The 14,267-nt window shown below is 41.3% G+C and overlaps 1 protein-coding gene across 1 annotated transcript in view; it reads right to left on the bottom strand.

Annotated features, from left to right (window-relative positions):
• UNC45A (unc-45 myosin chaperone A) overlaps positions 1 to 14,267 on the bottom strand; it is a 253,863-nt gene that overhangs the window by 146,810 nt on the left and 92,786 nt on the right. Inside the window, exon 11 of the mRNA XM_069222647.1 lies at positions 487 to 581. Within this exon, the coding sequence (XP_069078748.1) occupies positions 487 to 581 (95 nt within the window). The remainder of the gene's footprint in view (positions 1 to 486; positions 582 to 14,267) is intronic.

Raw genomic sequence — 14,267 nt, 5'->3', positions numbered from 1 at the left:
CCCATTATAATTTGATTGCTGGATAATGTGATGCAACTTACTGTATCACTGTCTTGGACAAATTCATGGTATCGTGATCATACTTTGTACCGTTATGATTTAACAAAAACAATAACATTCGGTTTTCAAGAAAAAGTAACTGTAATTTACAAGACGTAAATATAAAACTCTGCTCTCACAAACACTACCTCCAATATGCACAAATGATAAAAATCCATGAAATATTGTTAAGGAATAAGAAGGCTGGAGCAGTTTACCTTGTAGATGGCCATTAAATTAAGGTATACTTTGTCAATCACATTGTCTTCAGCTGCAGATTCTGAATAAATGCCATGTAAGGTTATCAAGATTGTCACTGAAAAGTTTTAATTTTAAGAGGATTCCAACTTGGACGTTTTACTCTAAAAAGACCCAAATGCTTATTTAGAGGAGGAATTTTGTTATCCTCTTCAACAGATCACACTATTACCTAGTTATCTTACTTACTTACGACACTGCTTTGCCAGTTTCAAGGTAGAACCTTCTGCAAATTGTTTCATGCTAAAGTCTGTCCCTCCTGCAGATCCAAGTTTGCAAAGACCCTGCAATGAAAACAAACAAGAATATAAACACTTGCTGAAATCAAATTTCATCATAAAACAGATTTGCCTGAGATTAGGAGAACCCAGGTTAAAGAGCTTTACTCTGATATCAACCAAGAAAAGTAAGTGGGAGGTAGGTTAAGGAGGGAAAGCAAGGGGTTAAATGTAAGGATTGGGTTGTAAAATAGAATGCAAAAATAAGCAGTGGCAAAGCAAATAATTAATTTCTATTTGTTAAAATAAGTCTGATTTCCTCATAAATGAGTTCTGTAATTATATGCCGCCAGTGGCTCTTCGGTTATTATCAGTGGCAAAGACCTCCAGTGGGCACTGGGAAGGGGGGACAATAATCCCAGTAAACCCACTGTACAACAGTCACGAGGATGACAGATGGCAAAAGAGGTGGTTCATATTGCCTCAAGTTGGTTTGGTCTGTTCTACTAGGCTAGTAAATGTTTTTACTAACTCATATTAGTGCTAGGGACTCCTACAGACAATGGTGCAAGCATCTCTTGCCATGGTCTCCTGTAGGTAATAGTACCAGACTCTGCTGTTAAAAACAGTATTGGAACTCAATACAGTAATGTTACAGTCTACTATAGAAAACAATGCCATTATTGCTTTTTGAAAAAGCGCTAGAGCCAATGGAATAAAAGAATCACAATTATACAGAAATGAAAGCCAAACCTCTGCAGATAAGAACTTAAGGTGCCTGCCAACGTTCCATATGTACAGCATGTAAGCTCCTGAATTCAAGGCTATCTGGGTCTCTTAGAGAAAGAGTACAGGCAGTGGCTGGAGAAAAAAAGTGTAAGAGTCTAATGGGGAAAGAAAATATGTGGTCCATTGTGGAAATAGAGTGCTGTGATCTACTGTGAAAAAGAACACTATTATCAATTACGAGAAATGGCATAGCCACCTCCATGGACAGGATAATCAGAATTACATGTAGATGAACAAGTTACTTATCTTTGGTAACGCTCTCTCTAGTAGATACTCTATTTAAACAAATTCCTCACTGCCTTCCACCTCCTCATTTTGTGGAGTGGTCTCTACCATCTAAAAAGGAGATCTGCACATTGTCATCCCAATTGTTTTTACTGTTTTGTGCTCTGCATCAGAGGTCGTGGAAAGACTTAAGCAAGAGATGTCTGTGCGCAGGGGTGCCGCTTAGATGCGGGCTCTGCTCCGTTACTTCCGGGGCAGAATGAAACCAACATTGATCCACACATCACCGCCTAGAGCCACAGTGGAGTACTGCTATGAAAAGTTCCAGGCTCTGGTCTGGTTACTTATCTCTGGTAAAGCTCTCTCTTGGGCTATACTCCCCCATGTTTTAAAATGCCAGACCAGAATGCAAGAGGTCCCTGCAGACAATAGTTCCAGCATCCCCCACTGAGCAATAGTGTTGTCTTCATTAACAGTAATTATACTAGGGTCTGCCGTATACCCCTTTATTTCCATTGGTGGTCCGGTCTGCAGTGTCCAAACTTGCTGTGGTTCTCATTGTTCAAAAATGCTAGGGCTTCAATGTCCAGGACAGATTATTGCCATGGTTTCTATTGTTTAAAAGTGTTTTTTTTTTGTTTAGTTTTTTACTGGTGCCCCTCGCACTGCATTTTTAGCTGAAAGTCCTAACCCATTTTCGGCCTCTTCTACAGCAAAAGATCGCTTGTGGACCATACTGAAACTTACAGTGGGGTTCGAGCCAGTCCACTTGCTTACCACTGGGTGGAATTTTTGTCACTCATGTGCTTGCTTCTTGTTCAATGGCTTTCCTTCCTCTTCTTCGGTTTGTTCCTTCCATGGAGCGTAGCTTCCTTACCATCCTTTTGACTGGATGACATATACCCTTCACGGCTCACATTCAGGGAACTATGTTTTTCTTCATATTTAAACACTACATATGAGTGCATGTTTTCCTGCTCCTTCCCTCTTGTGCTACTGCCCCTGCGTGCTTTGTGCTTCTCCTTCATAACTCACTCCAAGATCATCTACTGCTACCCACTCCTCCCTGGGTTTTCCAGTTTATCTATTTTCCTCTCCCCAGGTCCACCTCAAGCACATCAATTGCTCCATGTTCCCACCCCCCCCAACACTTCTGGTTGCTTCCCCCTGATCCGCACCCAATACTCCCCTGATGCCCTCCCACACCTCATAGTCCTTGAAATAAAACATTTTCATTTTAATTATTTTTGGAGTACCTGTCAGCTACCTATCCAAAAAGCGCTTTTGCACACAAAGTTATATTTTTTTAAATTATCAACCCATGTGGCCTCAGCCAACTTCACTTGTTGCAAGAGCAAGCCCCAAAACCCTTGGGAACGAGGAAAATTTGTCTTATCTGCAACAGTGGTTCTCGTTGGTATCATTTAAGTGGAAAATACATATCGCAAGCTTGAATAACCTCATGCCATTAATACTTAAAAAGACCACCACTACATAATTGAAATGAATATAACAAATGCATTTATTTTAGACACATTAGTTTATAGACATCACAAAATTGTTAATTATTTACAAAAACATAACAGTGCAATATGGCCCCAGTGCAAAGTCCATAACACCACAATCTAAAACTAAACAAATTATACTAAATCTAAGCAGGGGCTGATCAACTAGTTACAAACGATCTACAAAATTGCTTCAATAATCCATATAGTGGCAGACCCTTAATTGATTAGTTTGTTACTCCTTGGTGTCATTAAAGTTTCATCCCTCACGAGATACAAGGGTCACATCAGGATAGTAAAGATTTGGGGACATCTGAAACACGGATAATACCATTAGGGAATGGTGGTGGTGGCAGGGAAAAGTCATTTAGAGTACCGGGAACAAGGTTACCTGAAAGCTCCTAATTGGAACACCTATGTCCAAATAACCCAGATCTACCGCTATCAACTTGGTGATAGCGGGATAAATAAAAAGGTACTTACAAAGGGGGAACGACCCTCTGAACTGCTATGAAGGCAGCTCTAAGGCTTCTGCTAGCTCTTACCATTAACACTACTTCACTTCCATCTAGCCTTGACATGGATTCTTTCAACACTGTAGCTAAGGCACACAGGTGTACACAACCAGATATGCACATAAATCCTTGGTCACCGCCCACCAGTACATATAACCATCTCTCAAAGCCTAAACCCAAAATAATTGAATTACAACATTTGGCTATTTAAGTGAACAGCAAACTTTTTTTCCATTTAGATTTTCAATTCTGTGCTCCTATTTTTTGCCTGTGATTGTAGCCGACACTCGAGGAGTACAAATACTAGATATTAATACATGGACAGAAACTATCATGTAGAAAAGACGCAAGAGATATAAAACACACAAGCATAGTTAAGATTTACAAGTGTGTTTTCTTTGAGGGACATATTGAAAATTCTGTCTTGCAAATTTCATATTCCGTGAGATAAAATGAAGGGAAATCTTTCCAGGGAGCCTACCCCCCTGTTAAGTCTCTCATTCATGATTATTTGACCTCAAGTCTGGGTCAGACCTACTCTGAATCAAAAGAACCTGCCAAGTATTTCGCTCATTTTCCTAGGGGTGTATTCTAGGTGTTATGATTTCAGGCTCTATAATGGAAGGTGGAGGGTCATTTGGCTGGTTAATGCCAGTTGGCTGTGAACTGTTACCAATCGTGTTGAGGTCAGTTACCAAAGACCAGGTATCAGTTGTAGGTTCAAATGATTTCACAGATGGCCTTGTGGAACAATATCCCTCAGTATTTGCCACAAAGTTAGGAACTATCAAGGTGTTCACACATCAGATCAAAGCTATCCCAGTGAAATATAAACTGAGAAGTGTATTGTTTCGCATCAGGGACAAATTGGAAAAGGAACTGTGTCTGTGTGAAAAAGGTATTATCAAACTTACTGAGTCTTCTTTATGGTTGTTGCCACTTGTTGTGGCGCAAAAGACAAACGATGAACTGGAAGTGTGTGTGGATCTTCGCAGTTTAATTAAGCATATTTGGGTGGGTTCACATCCTCTTCCAAAGATTATGGAATTTTTGACTATGTTCTGCCTGCAGCTTACCACCAGAATTTACTTGATCTATCATCTTTGACATTTTTTTTTAAACATATTTTTATTGCAGTTTCAGTTATCACTTAACAGTATCTGTCCCACTGGCACTTTTCAGTACTGCAGAATGCCATTTGGGTTGGTATCAGCAGCTGCAGTATTTCAGAGAATTATGTTTCAGATGTTCAAAGGTACTGATTGGGTAGCGTTTTTCCAAGATGATGTTTTGATTTATGCTACCACAAGAGAGGAACATGGAAACTGCCATGAAAGGCTGTCAGAAAGGGGAGTCGTGATCAGCACGGTGTGGCGGAACTCAGCACCGCCGGGGCTGACCACGACTCCGACCGTTGCTAACCCGTCGGGAGCCCTGATCGCGGCGGAGGCGACGGTCTCCTGGCAGTCTGACCGTCAGGATTATAACCTAGTGGTTCATCCGCCAAGAGTGCGGCGGTCCTCGGACCACCAAACTCGTAATCTGGCTCTAAGTACTTACTTTTGATTTTTAGCCTATACCAACAAGATACGTTTTGTCTGATAACTGCCACAAGCATGTCCCTGTGTCTAAGCATATTCAACAAAAACAATTGCATTCAGTAATTTGCTAATTTCATGCTTTGATTCCTAAACAGGCCTGATTACATTCAACAAAAAGCACTCATAGATAACAATATAAATACTTTTCAATGTCAGGGCCATGGAAATATTGATACACCTCCAGCAACACACAGTTTCAGAATCCAGGCTAAAACATGAGGGTTATGGATCCAACTTAAGGACATCACATCATTTAATCAGGATCAGTCATTGTGAGGAAATAGGGTGTATTATATGGAGTGGTTGTGCAACCTCACCGTGTAAAACACTTACCAACCATTTTAGGACCCATGGGTTTTGTCTGTCAAACACTCAGTTCAATCCTAGGACACTGTGGCATTGACAAGCAAGGCTTACACAGAGGAACAAGTGTTAAGCATTTAAACAGCACCAAAACAACTGAAGAAAAAAACTGACATAAGGGATCACTGACAGAGGATTGAAACCAACAATATTGTGCTACACAAATATCATGGTCAAAAATATTACATACAAAAATATTGTTTTCCTATACTTATAAAGGTAAGTAAACAAATACCAGAAAAGAATATAGTTTCACGCTAATATTGTAAAAAACATACAAAAATATCATATTGTTTAAAGTAGTAGTAAATGTTAAATATTTTAATATATCCCATGAATATAATGTTAGTTAAATAAATCTTACTAATATGTAATGCTATATACTTATACTAACATACATAGTTACATATATATCTGTGTGTGTTTATATATATATATATTTATATATATATATATATATACACATATGTAATATAAAACAATTAATGAATATAATCTACATTATGTATTTTGTAAATTATTTACATTTACTACTAAAAAAAGCACATTGAGATATATGTATTTTACATAAAACATAAAAATGTTAGCAATTAAATTTCAAAATATATAAATTACTGAAGAAATAATTTTAAAGAAATACAACAAATATTATAAAAGTTTAGAAACAAGTAAAAATATAACAAAATGTTATAAAATTAAAATTATAACCAAATATTAATAAATATATTTAAACAATACATTTATTAAAATCTGAGAATAACACAACTATTTGAAATCAAGTTTATGCAACAGTAGGGATAGCATTGGACTTTAGAGGGGTAAAATATATTATTCCAACTCCAGTCTGTGCAAAAGTAAGGAAAGCGCTGGACTTCAGAGGGGTAAAAGGTTCTCACACCAGTAAAACTACTTCTACATTATTGGCATAACCATATTAATTTAGAAAAAATATAAAACTCTTAATATATTATTGCTTAGCACACACATACACACACGGAAAATGTCACTTACCCAGTGTACATCTGTTTGTGGCATGTAGTGCTGCAGATTCACATGCTGTGCAGATATCGCCATTTAGTGTTGGGATCGAAGTGTTACAAGTGGTTTTTCTTCGAAGAGGCTTATTTCGAGTCACGGGATCGAGTGACTCCTCCTCTCGGTGATAGTGTGCATGGGCATCGACTTCTTTGTTAGATTGTTTTCTCGTAGGAGGGTGAAGTAAGGAGTCAAAAATTGTTTATGTGCAAATATATATAGAAAGTAAAGATGTCCACGCAATGTATATACATATCTACATAATATAGTACTACAACGGCTACAGGCTTTCAGGGAGGAGAGAGGGTGCATGTGAATCAGCACTACATGCCACAAACAGATGTACACTGGGTAAGTGAAATTTTCCGTTCGATGGCATATGTAGCTGCAGATACACATGCTGTGCACAGGCTGAAAAGCAGTCCCTCTCCTAAGTAAGCAATGGTTAGCCTGTAGGAGTTGAAGTAGTTTGAAACAGTGTTTAAGCACTGTTTGACCAACATTTGCTTGTTGTCTAGATAAGACATCCTCACAGTAGTGTTTAGTAAATATGCGTGGTGTGGACCATATGGCTGCTTTGCATAGGTCTGCCATTGGTATATTTCCCAAGAATGCTATTGAAGCTCCTTTCTTTCTAGTAGAATGTGCTTTAGGAGTTACTAATAGTTGCATTTTAGCTTTAAAATAGCAAGTTTGAACACACTTTACTATCCATCTGGCCAATCCATAAGTCTTGTGAGCACAATGTTAAGATTCCATGCAGGAGCTGGTGGAGCTGTAGGTGGACTAACTCTTAAGACCTTCCATAAAAGCTTTTAGGACAGGAATTCTAAACAGAGAGGTATGTTGTCCGTTTTGGAGGTAGGCTGATATTGCTGTTAAATGAAATTTAATAGATGAATATGCAAGATTTGCTTTCTATAAATGAAGCAAATAACATACAATATCCTGTACTGTTGCTTTAAGTGGATCAATGTTTTTAGGTTGGCAGTAATATATAAAACCTTTCCATTTATTTGTGTAGCACTGCCTGGTTGTAGGTTTACGTGCTTGTTTTAGAATGTCCATACATTCTGATGGAAGTTGTAAATATCCAAATTCTATGACCCGAGGAGCCATATCGCCAGGTTGAGCATACTGGGATTGGGATGCCTGATCTGACCCTTGTTTTGAGTCAGTAGGTCTGGTCTGTTTGGAAGCTTGTGATGTGGTACTACCAACAGATCCAATAGTGTTGTGTACCAATGTTGATGTGCCCACGTGGGAGCTATGAGTATAATAGTGAGGGAAGTGTCAGGGATCTTGTTGACTAGAAATGAAATTAATGGGAGAGGGGGAAAAGCGTAAGCAAACATCCCTGACCAATTGATCCATAGAGCATGGTCCTTGGATTGAGGGTGCGGGTATCTGGATGCAAAGTTTTGGCATTTTGCGTTTTCGCTTGTTGCGAAAAGATCTATGTTTGGTGTTCCCCACATCTGAAAATAATATTGAATTACTTGTGGTGAATCTCCCATTCATGTATTTGTTACTGCGTCCTGCTTAAGAGGTCCTCTAGCTGGTTGTGTATCCTTGGAGGTATTCCAATATCAGGCGAATGTGATTGTGAACTGGCCATTTCCAAATTGTTTGTGCTAGAAGTGACAATTGGGATGAGTGTGTCCCCACCCCATGTTTTTTCAGATAATACATTGTTGTCATGTTGTCCGTCCTTATTAAGACTGTTTTGTGTGTGATCTGTGGTTGGAATGCTTTGATGGCTAAGAACACTGCTAGCAATTCCAAGTGGTTTATGTGGTAAGTTTGCAGGATTGAGTCCCATGCCCCCTGTATTGTACGATTGTTGAGATGAGCTCCCCAACCTGCCATTGATGCATCTGTGGTGATTATGGTCTGTGGCACAGGGTCCTGAAATGGCCGCCCTTTTGATAAGTTGGTGTGATTCCACCATTGCAGAGATTTATAAGTTTGGCGGTCCAACATCACTAGATCCTGTAACTGACCCTGTGCCTCAGACCATTGTTGCGAGAGACACTGTTGCAGTGGTCTCATGTTTGTACGTGCATTGGGCACTATTGCTACGCATGATTCCATCATTCCCAATAGCTCAATGATAAACCTTACTGTGTAAGTTCGACTGATGTGCAATTGGGATATGAAAGTGTGAAACGCTTGGATTCGCTGTGGATTTGGGTAGGCTAGTGCTGACAGTGTTCAGAATTGCTCCTAGATAAGGTTGAATTTGTGCTTGCTGAAGGTGAGATTTCTGGTAATTGATTGTGAACTCAAATTTGTGTAGGTTATCTATTGTGTACTGTGTATGCTGTTGACAGTTTCGAATGGTGCTGGCTTTTATTAACCAGTCGTCCAGATAGGGGAAGACATGTATGTACTGTCTTCTGAGGTATGCCACAACTACTGCTAGACATTTTGTGAATACCCTTGGTGCTGTTGTTACTTTAAAGGGTAGTACTTTGAATTGATTGTGCTTGCCTGCTATCACAAACCTTAAATACTTTCGGTGTGCTGGATGTATTGGAATGTGGAAGTAAGCGTCCTTTAGATCTAATGCTGTCATCTACCCTTGTTTTTAGAACAAGGGAATGATATCCTGTAGAGTGACCATGTGGAAATGCTCTGACAGGATATATTGATTTAGAGGTCTGAGACCGAGCATTGGTCTGAGAGTGTCATCTTTTTTTGGTATGAGGAAGTATAGAGAATATACTCCTGTCCCTTGCTGACTGATGGGAACCATTTCTATTGCACCTCTGAGTAGAAGAGATTCTACCTCTTGTTTTAACAGGTCAATGTGTTAGAGAGAAAGCCTGTGTGAACGGGGTGGAATGTTTGGTGGAGTGGAGTTAAGTTTTAGGCAATAACCATTGTGAATAATTGACAGTACCCATTGATCTGTTGTAATTTGTTGCCAGTAAGGATGGAAATATTGCAGTCTTCCAGATGTATGCTGTTTGCAGGGGGGAAGCAGGGAAGGTCACTGCTTTGATGAGGTTGAGGCACCTCTTGAGGCAAGAGATTTACCGCTGGATCTGAAAGTGTGTCCTCTAGAAGAGCCCCCCTGAAGGGTCCCCTAGGATAATATTGTTGTCCCTGGTTTTGTTGGGACGTAGGGGCCTCTGAAGTTTGAGGCTTAAATCCTCCTCTAAATTGAGGTTTACAAAATGACCCTCGAAAAGGTGTTGTATAAAGGGGTCCCATGGCCTTTGCTGTCTCAGAGTCCTTTTTTAATTTGTCAATGGTTGTATCGACCTTCGGTCCAAAGAGTTGCTGCTTATTAAAAATCATGTTAAGGACCACTTGTTGTACTTCAGGCTTAAAGCCTGAGGACCTCAACCAAACAGGTCTCCTAATTGTGACGCTAGTGTTTATTCCCCTAGCTGCCGAATCAGCTGCGTCTGGTGCTGATCGGATCTGATTATTAGCAATGGCTTGTCCCTCTTCCACTACCTGTTGTGTTATTTTCTGATGTTCCTTTGGGAGGTACTGCAAGAACTCCTGCATCTTGGCCTAATGCTCCCTGCCATACCTGGCTAAAAGAGCTTGGGAGTTAGCAAATTGCCACTGATTTGCAGCCTGAGTTGTTACTTTGTCTGTTGCATACAATTTGCAGCTTTCTTTATCAGGGGAGGAGCATCCCCTGTGGGCTGGCTATTTGCCCGTTTTCTGTCTGCACTGACAACGATGGAATCTGGCAGTAACTGATGTGAAATAAAAACTGGATCAGTTGGTGCCACTTTATATTTTTTATCTAGGAGTTAATACCCTGGCCTTCACTGGTTCTTTGAAAATGTAATTGGCATGTTTGAGCATACCTGGTAACATTGGCAAACATTGCTATTGTTTGTGAGTAGAGGAAAGAGTGTTAAATAGAAAATCCTCTTCTATTGGCTCAGAGTGCATCTGTATACTGTGATAGGCGGCTGCTCTGCAAATGACCTGATTATAGGCTGTGGTATCCTCAGGTGGAGACGGTCTTGTGGGATACAAATCAGGATCATAGGGTGGGATTGGGTCAGAGTCATACATGTCCCATGGATCCATGTTGTAAATACTATCACCCATGTGAGGAAGCATGAGATTGTTTGGGTGAAGTTGGTGGTGGTGGAGTATGAGGTGGTGGAGAAGAGGGAAGATAAGGTGAATGCAGTGGAGAAAGCTGCACAGTCTTTGGCTTCTCTTTATGTTTAAAGATTTTTGCCTGTAAAGGGCCAGCATCCAAACTCTTGGAATGCTAATTTCCTCTTTGTAATTGGCAGAGAGGCAATAATCATTCCAGTCTCTTTCTGGACTCCTTTGTTTTTGGTCCATGACCTCAAGAATGGGTCTAATGCCCGTTTGATCTCCCTCCTGTTCTGAAGATGAAACCTGTTTTCTGCCTCCTAACGAATGCCCCGAAAGCATGGTGGCAGCATGCTTCGTATGGGCCAAAAAGTGGTCTGATTCGTAGGGGGAAGTGTTTTTGGCTCCGAAGATGGGCTTCGTTGTTTTGACTCCAAAAAGGAGTGTGGATGTTTCAGCTCCGATGTGGTATGAAGAAGACTCAGTTCCGAAGTGGAAGCCTCCATCTTTCGACTCAACACCGAAACAGGCATGACAGTCTGTTCGTGGGAGTGAGTCTTGGCCTTTTTTCAGCACCGAACCCGAGGGTAGGTCGACGATTTGTTGTTTTCGGGTCAAACCATGGCCATGAAGCAGTGGTAGAACCAAGGCCTTATGTGATTTCTTAGTTTGTTTTTGATGGGAAGGGGCTGGTGTACTCACGTACTGCGCCGCAGGGAGTACCTGCCTGTCCTCATCTGAATCTCGTTTGGAGTCTGAGTATCGAATGGAGACTGCAGTCTGTTCCTCACCAAAGATTCTGGGCGTTTGTTCGGTGGACTTCAACACCATCTCCAAACGCCTTGTTCTTCGAACTCGTAAGGTCTTCTTGGATCGAAAGGACCAACACACCTCGCAGGTCTCTTTTTGGTGGTTGGGAGAAAGGCAGAGGTTGCACACCGAATGCTGGTCGGTGTAGGGGAACTTGGCATGGCACAGAGGACAGAATCGAAATAGAGTCCGATGCATGAGCCAATGACGCAGTAGGCCAGAGAAGGGCGCGGGCGCCCGAAAGGGGGGTTAATCGATCCAGACTTTACAATCGGATCGCGTGTAGTCAGAAATGAGATCGAAAACAATACCGATGTTAAGGAAAAGGAAAGAGAAGTTCAGATAGTACTGAACCAAAAATACCGGAGCGAGAGGGAACACGTCCGAACCTGATGGCGGAAAGAAAACAATCCAACAAAGGAGTCGATGCCCATGCACACTATCACCGAGAGGAGGAGTCACTATCTCGTAACACGAAAGAAGCTTCTTCAAAGAAAAACAACTTGTAACACTCCAAGCCCAACACTAGATGGTGAAATATGCACAGAATGTGTATCTGCAGGGGTTTAAAGTGTTTGACTTCAACTACTGAACGCGCTTCAAGACCTGGAAAGCGAGACTCTTGGCATACTGGAACCGACATCGTGGAGTCCATGGATTTGGAAGTAAATGGAGAGGAGAGTAAGCCGTTTAAGCTAGTATCAACATTTATGCCCATACCCGAGAGATGAAATTGGTACTTTCAACGAGGTTGTCACAGAAGATGTAAAGACACTATGGGCCCTATTATGAGTATGGTGGACAGGAAAGTCCGTCCACCAAACTCCCAACAGGGTGAAACAGTACCCTTGCAAAGTTCACTGCCTGCAAAGCAGACTGTGAACATGCGATGGTGCTGGCCAGGGGAGCACCTGGGGCCCCCTGCTCCTGTTCTCCGCCAGACTTTTCATGGCAGTGCTACCGCCGTGAAACCGCTGGCAGAGAAGGGGTTTTGTAATCCCCAGGGCAACGCTGCTTGCAGCACTGCCCTGGTGGATTAGGACCACCACCAACCACCTGAGCCGACGGTTCAATGGCGGCCCGACCGCCAGGGTTGTAATCTGGCAGTCAGACCGTTGCATTGGCAGCTGTCCAGACCGCCACCATGAGTGCAGCGGTCTAGAGACCGCCACACTCTTAATCGGGCCCTATGTGCCCACAAAGTGAACGCCCGATAATCGAGTCTCAATCAACATGAAAAGGATTACCACGCTTTGATCAATAAGCTGCATTCTAAGAAGGAAATTGTAATACACAACTCAGACAAGGGCAGGAACAGTGCTGTGGCCACTCACTATGTACAGCACAGAATTCAACTTGAAATTGAGAGAGCCCAGCTGTTATATCTGGAGTGACTGAACTGTGTCGGCCAAGACTAGAATCCAGTATCACTTAGAACTCAAAGGAGGACTTTTAAGTCAAAATTAATATCTCTTGCTAAGGAATGACCACCCAATAATTCCTGTATTGTATTTGATACCAAAAATCCATAAAAATTTGAAGCCGATTATTTCAGCAATTGAATGGCTATTTGCGAACAAATATGTGGATCATTTCTTACAAGAACATGTTCGTAACCTGCCCTCATTTGTAAAGGACACAGGTGATTTCCTTAAGAGAATTTCTGACATACACTGGAGTCAGGAATACAGCCTGATGACCCTATCACGCCCTTCTATACTAGCATCCAGCATGGAGATGGGTTGTGGAGCATTTTCTTAAAGCAGACCTCGGACTCTTTATAAACCTATTATGATGCTACTCAAAATGATGACATGGTGCCTTAACAACAATTTCTTTCTCTTTGAAAAGGAAGCATACAGGCAGGCACAAGGGGCGATGATGGGCACCTCCTTTGCCACCAGCTAGTCTGTCTGCATTTGGTCTGGTGGGAACAGCAGGTGCTCACTGACAACCACAGTATACCGTTTAAAGAGAGGGTTGTATGCTAGCTGAGATTCATAGATGACATGTTTGTTATATGAAATGGTACTGTTGAGTCAGCTGAAGAATTTGTTTAGGCTATCAACCGGAATGATCTAAATCTGCACTTCACTGAGCACATTAGTGCAAGACAGGTAGAATTTTTGGATCTTCAGGTCTTTGTACAGAATGATAGACTGAAGACCAGATTGTTCACAAAACCCACAGCGGATAATTCCATCTTGCATGCCTCTATTTTTCACCCTAAACATACTATATATAGTATCCCTTATGTAGAATTGTTGAGGGTGAAATGAAACAGTAGTATTAAGCGTGACTGGGAAATAAGTAAAAAGGAAATAGAGCGATTCCTTCAGAGAGGTTACTCAAGGGAAGTAATCAATACAGCGGTTGCCAAAGCAGAGTCAGTGAGCAGAGAGTACATACTCTTTCCAAAGGAAAGGCAGGTGGAAGATTCTCAGATAAGAATGATCACCACGTACAGCACTGAACACAGTGAGCTTAGACCAATCTTAAGGAAATATTGACACCTGTTTAAGGCTGACCCTTAAGGCAGTCCTAGGTCCAACTCTACCCAAATCTTCGCAGATCACATTCCGTAGGGCTCATGCTATGAGGGATTCCCTTGTTTTGAGTAGCCCTCAAATAAAGAGTAATACAACTTGGTTACAGAAAAAGGGCTTCCATAGATGTCACAGAGTAAAAGTACAAGTGCAAGTGCAAGTACGGGCTGGATGTGGAGGAGGTCATGTCACCCTTCTCTAGGAAACCAATCACCATTCGCATACCATTGCAAAATGGAATTTGCACTGTATGTGTTACAGTGCAAATGGAATTTGCACTGTA

The sequence above is a fragment of the Pleurodeles waltl genome, chromosome 3_1, assembly GCF_031143425.1.
Source record: "Pleurodeles waltl isolate 20211129_DDA chromosome 3_1, aPleWal1.hap1.20221129, whole genome shotgun sequence".
In the NCBI taxonomy this organism is placed as follows: domain Eukaryota; kingdom Metazoa; phylum Chordata; class Amphibia; order Caudata; family Salamandridae; genus Pleurodeles; species Pleurodeles waltl.
This window is presented reverse-complemented; position numbering and strand designations above follow the sequence as displayed.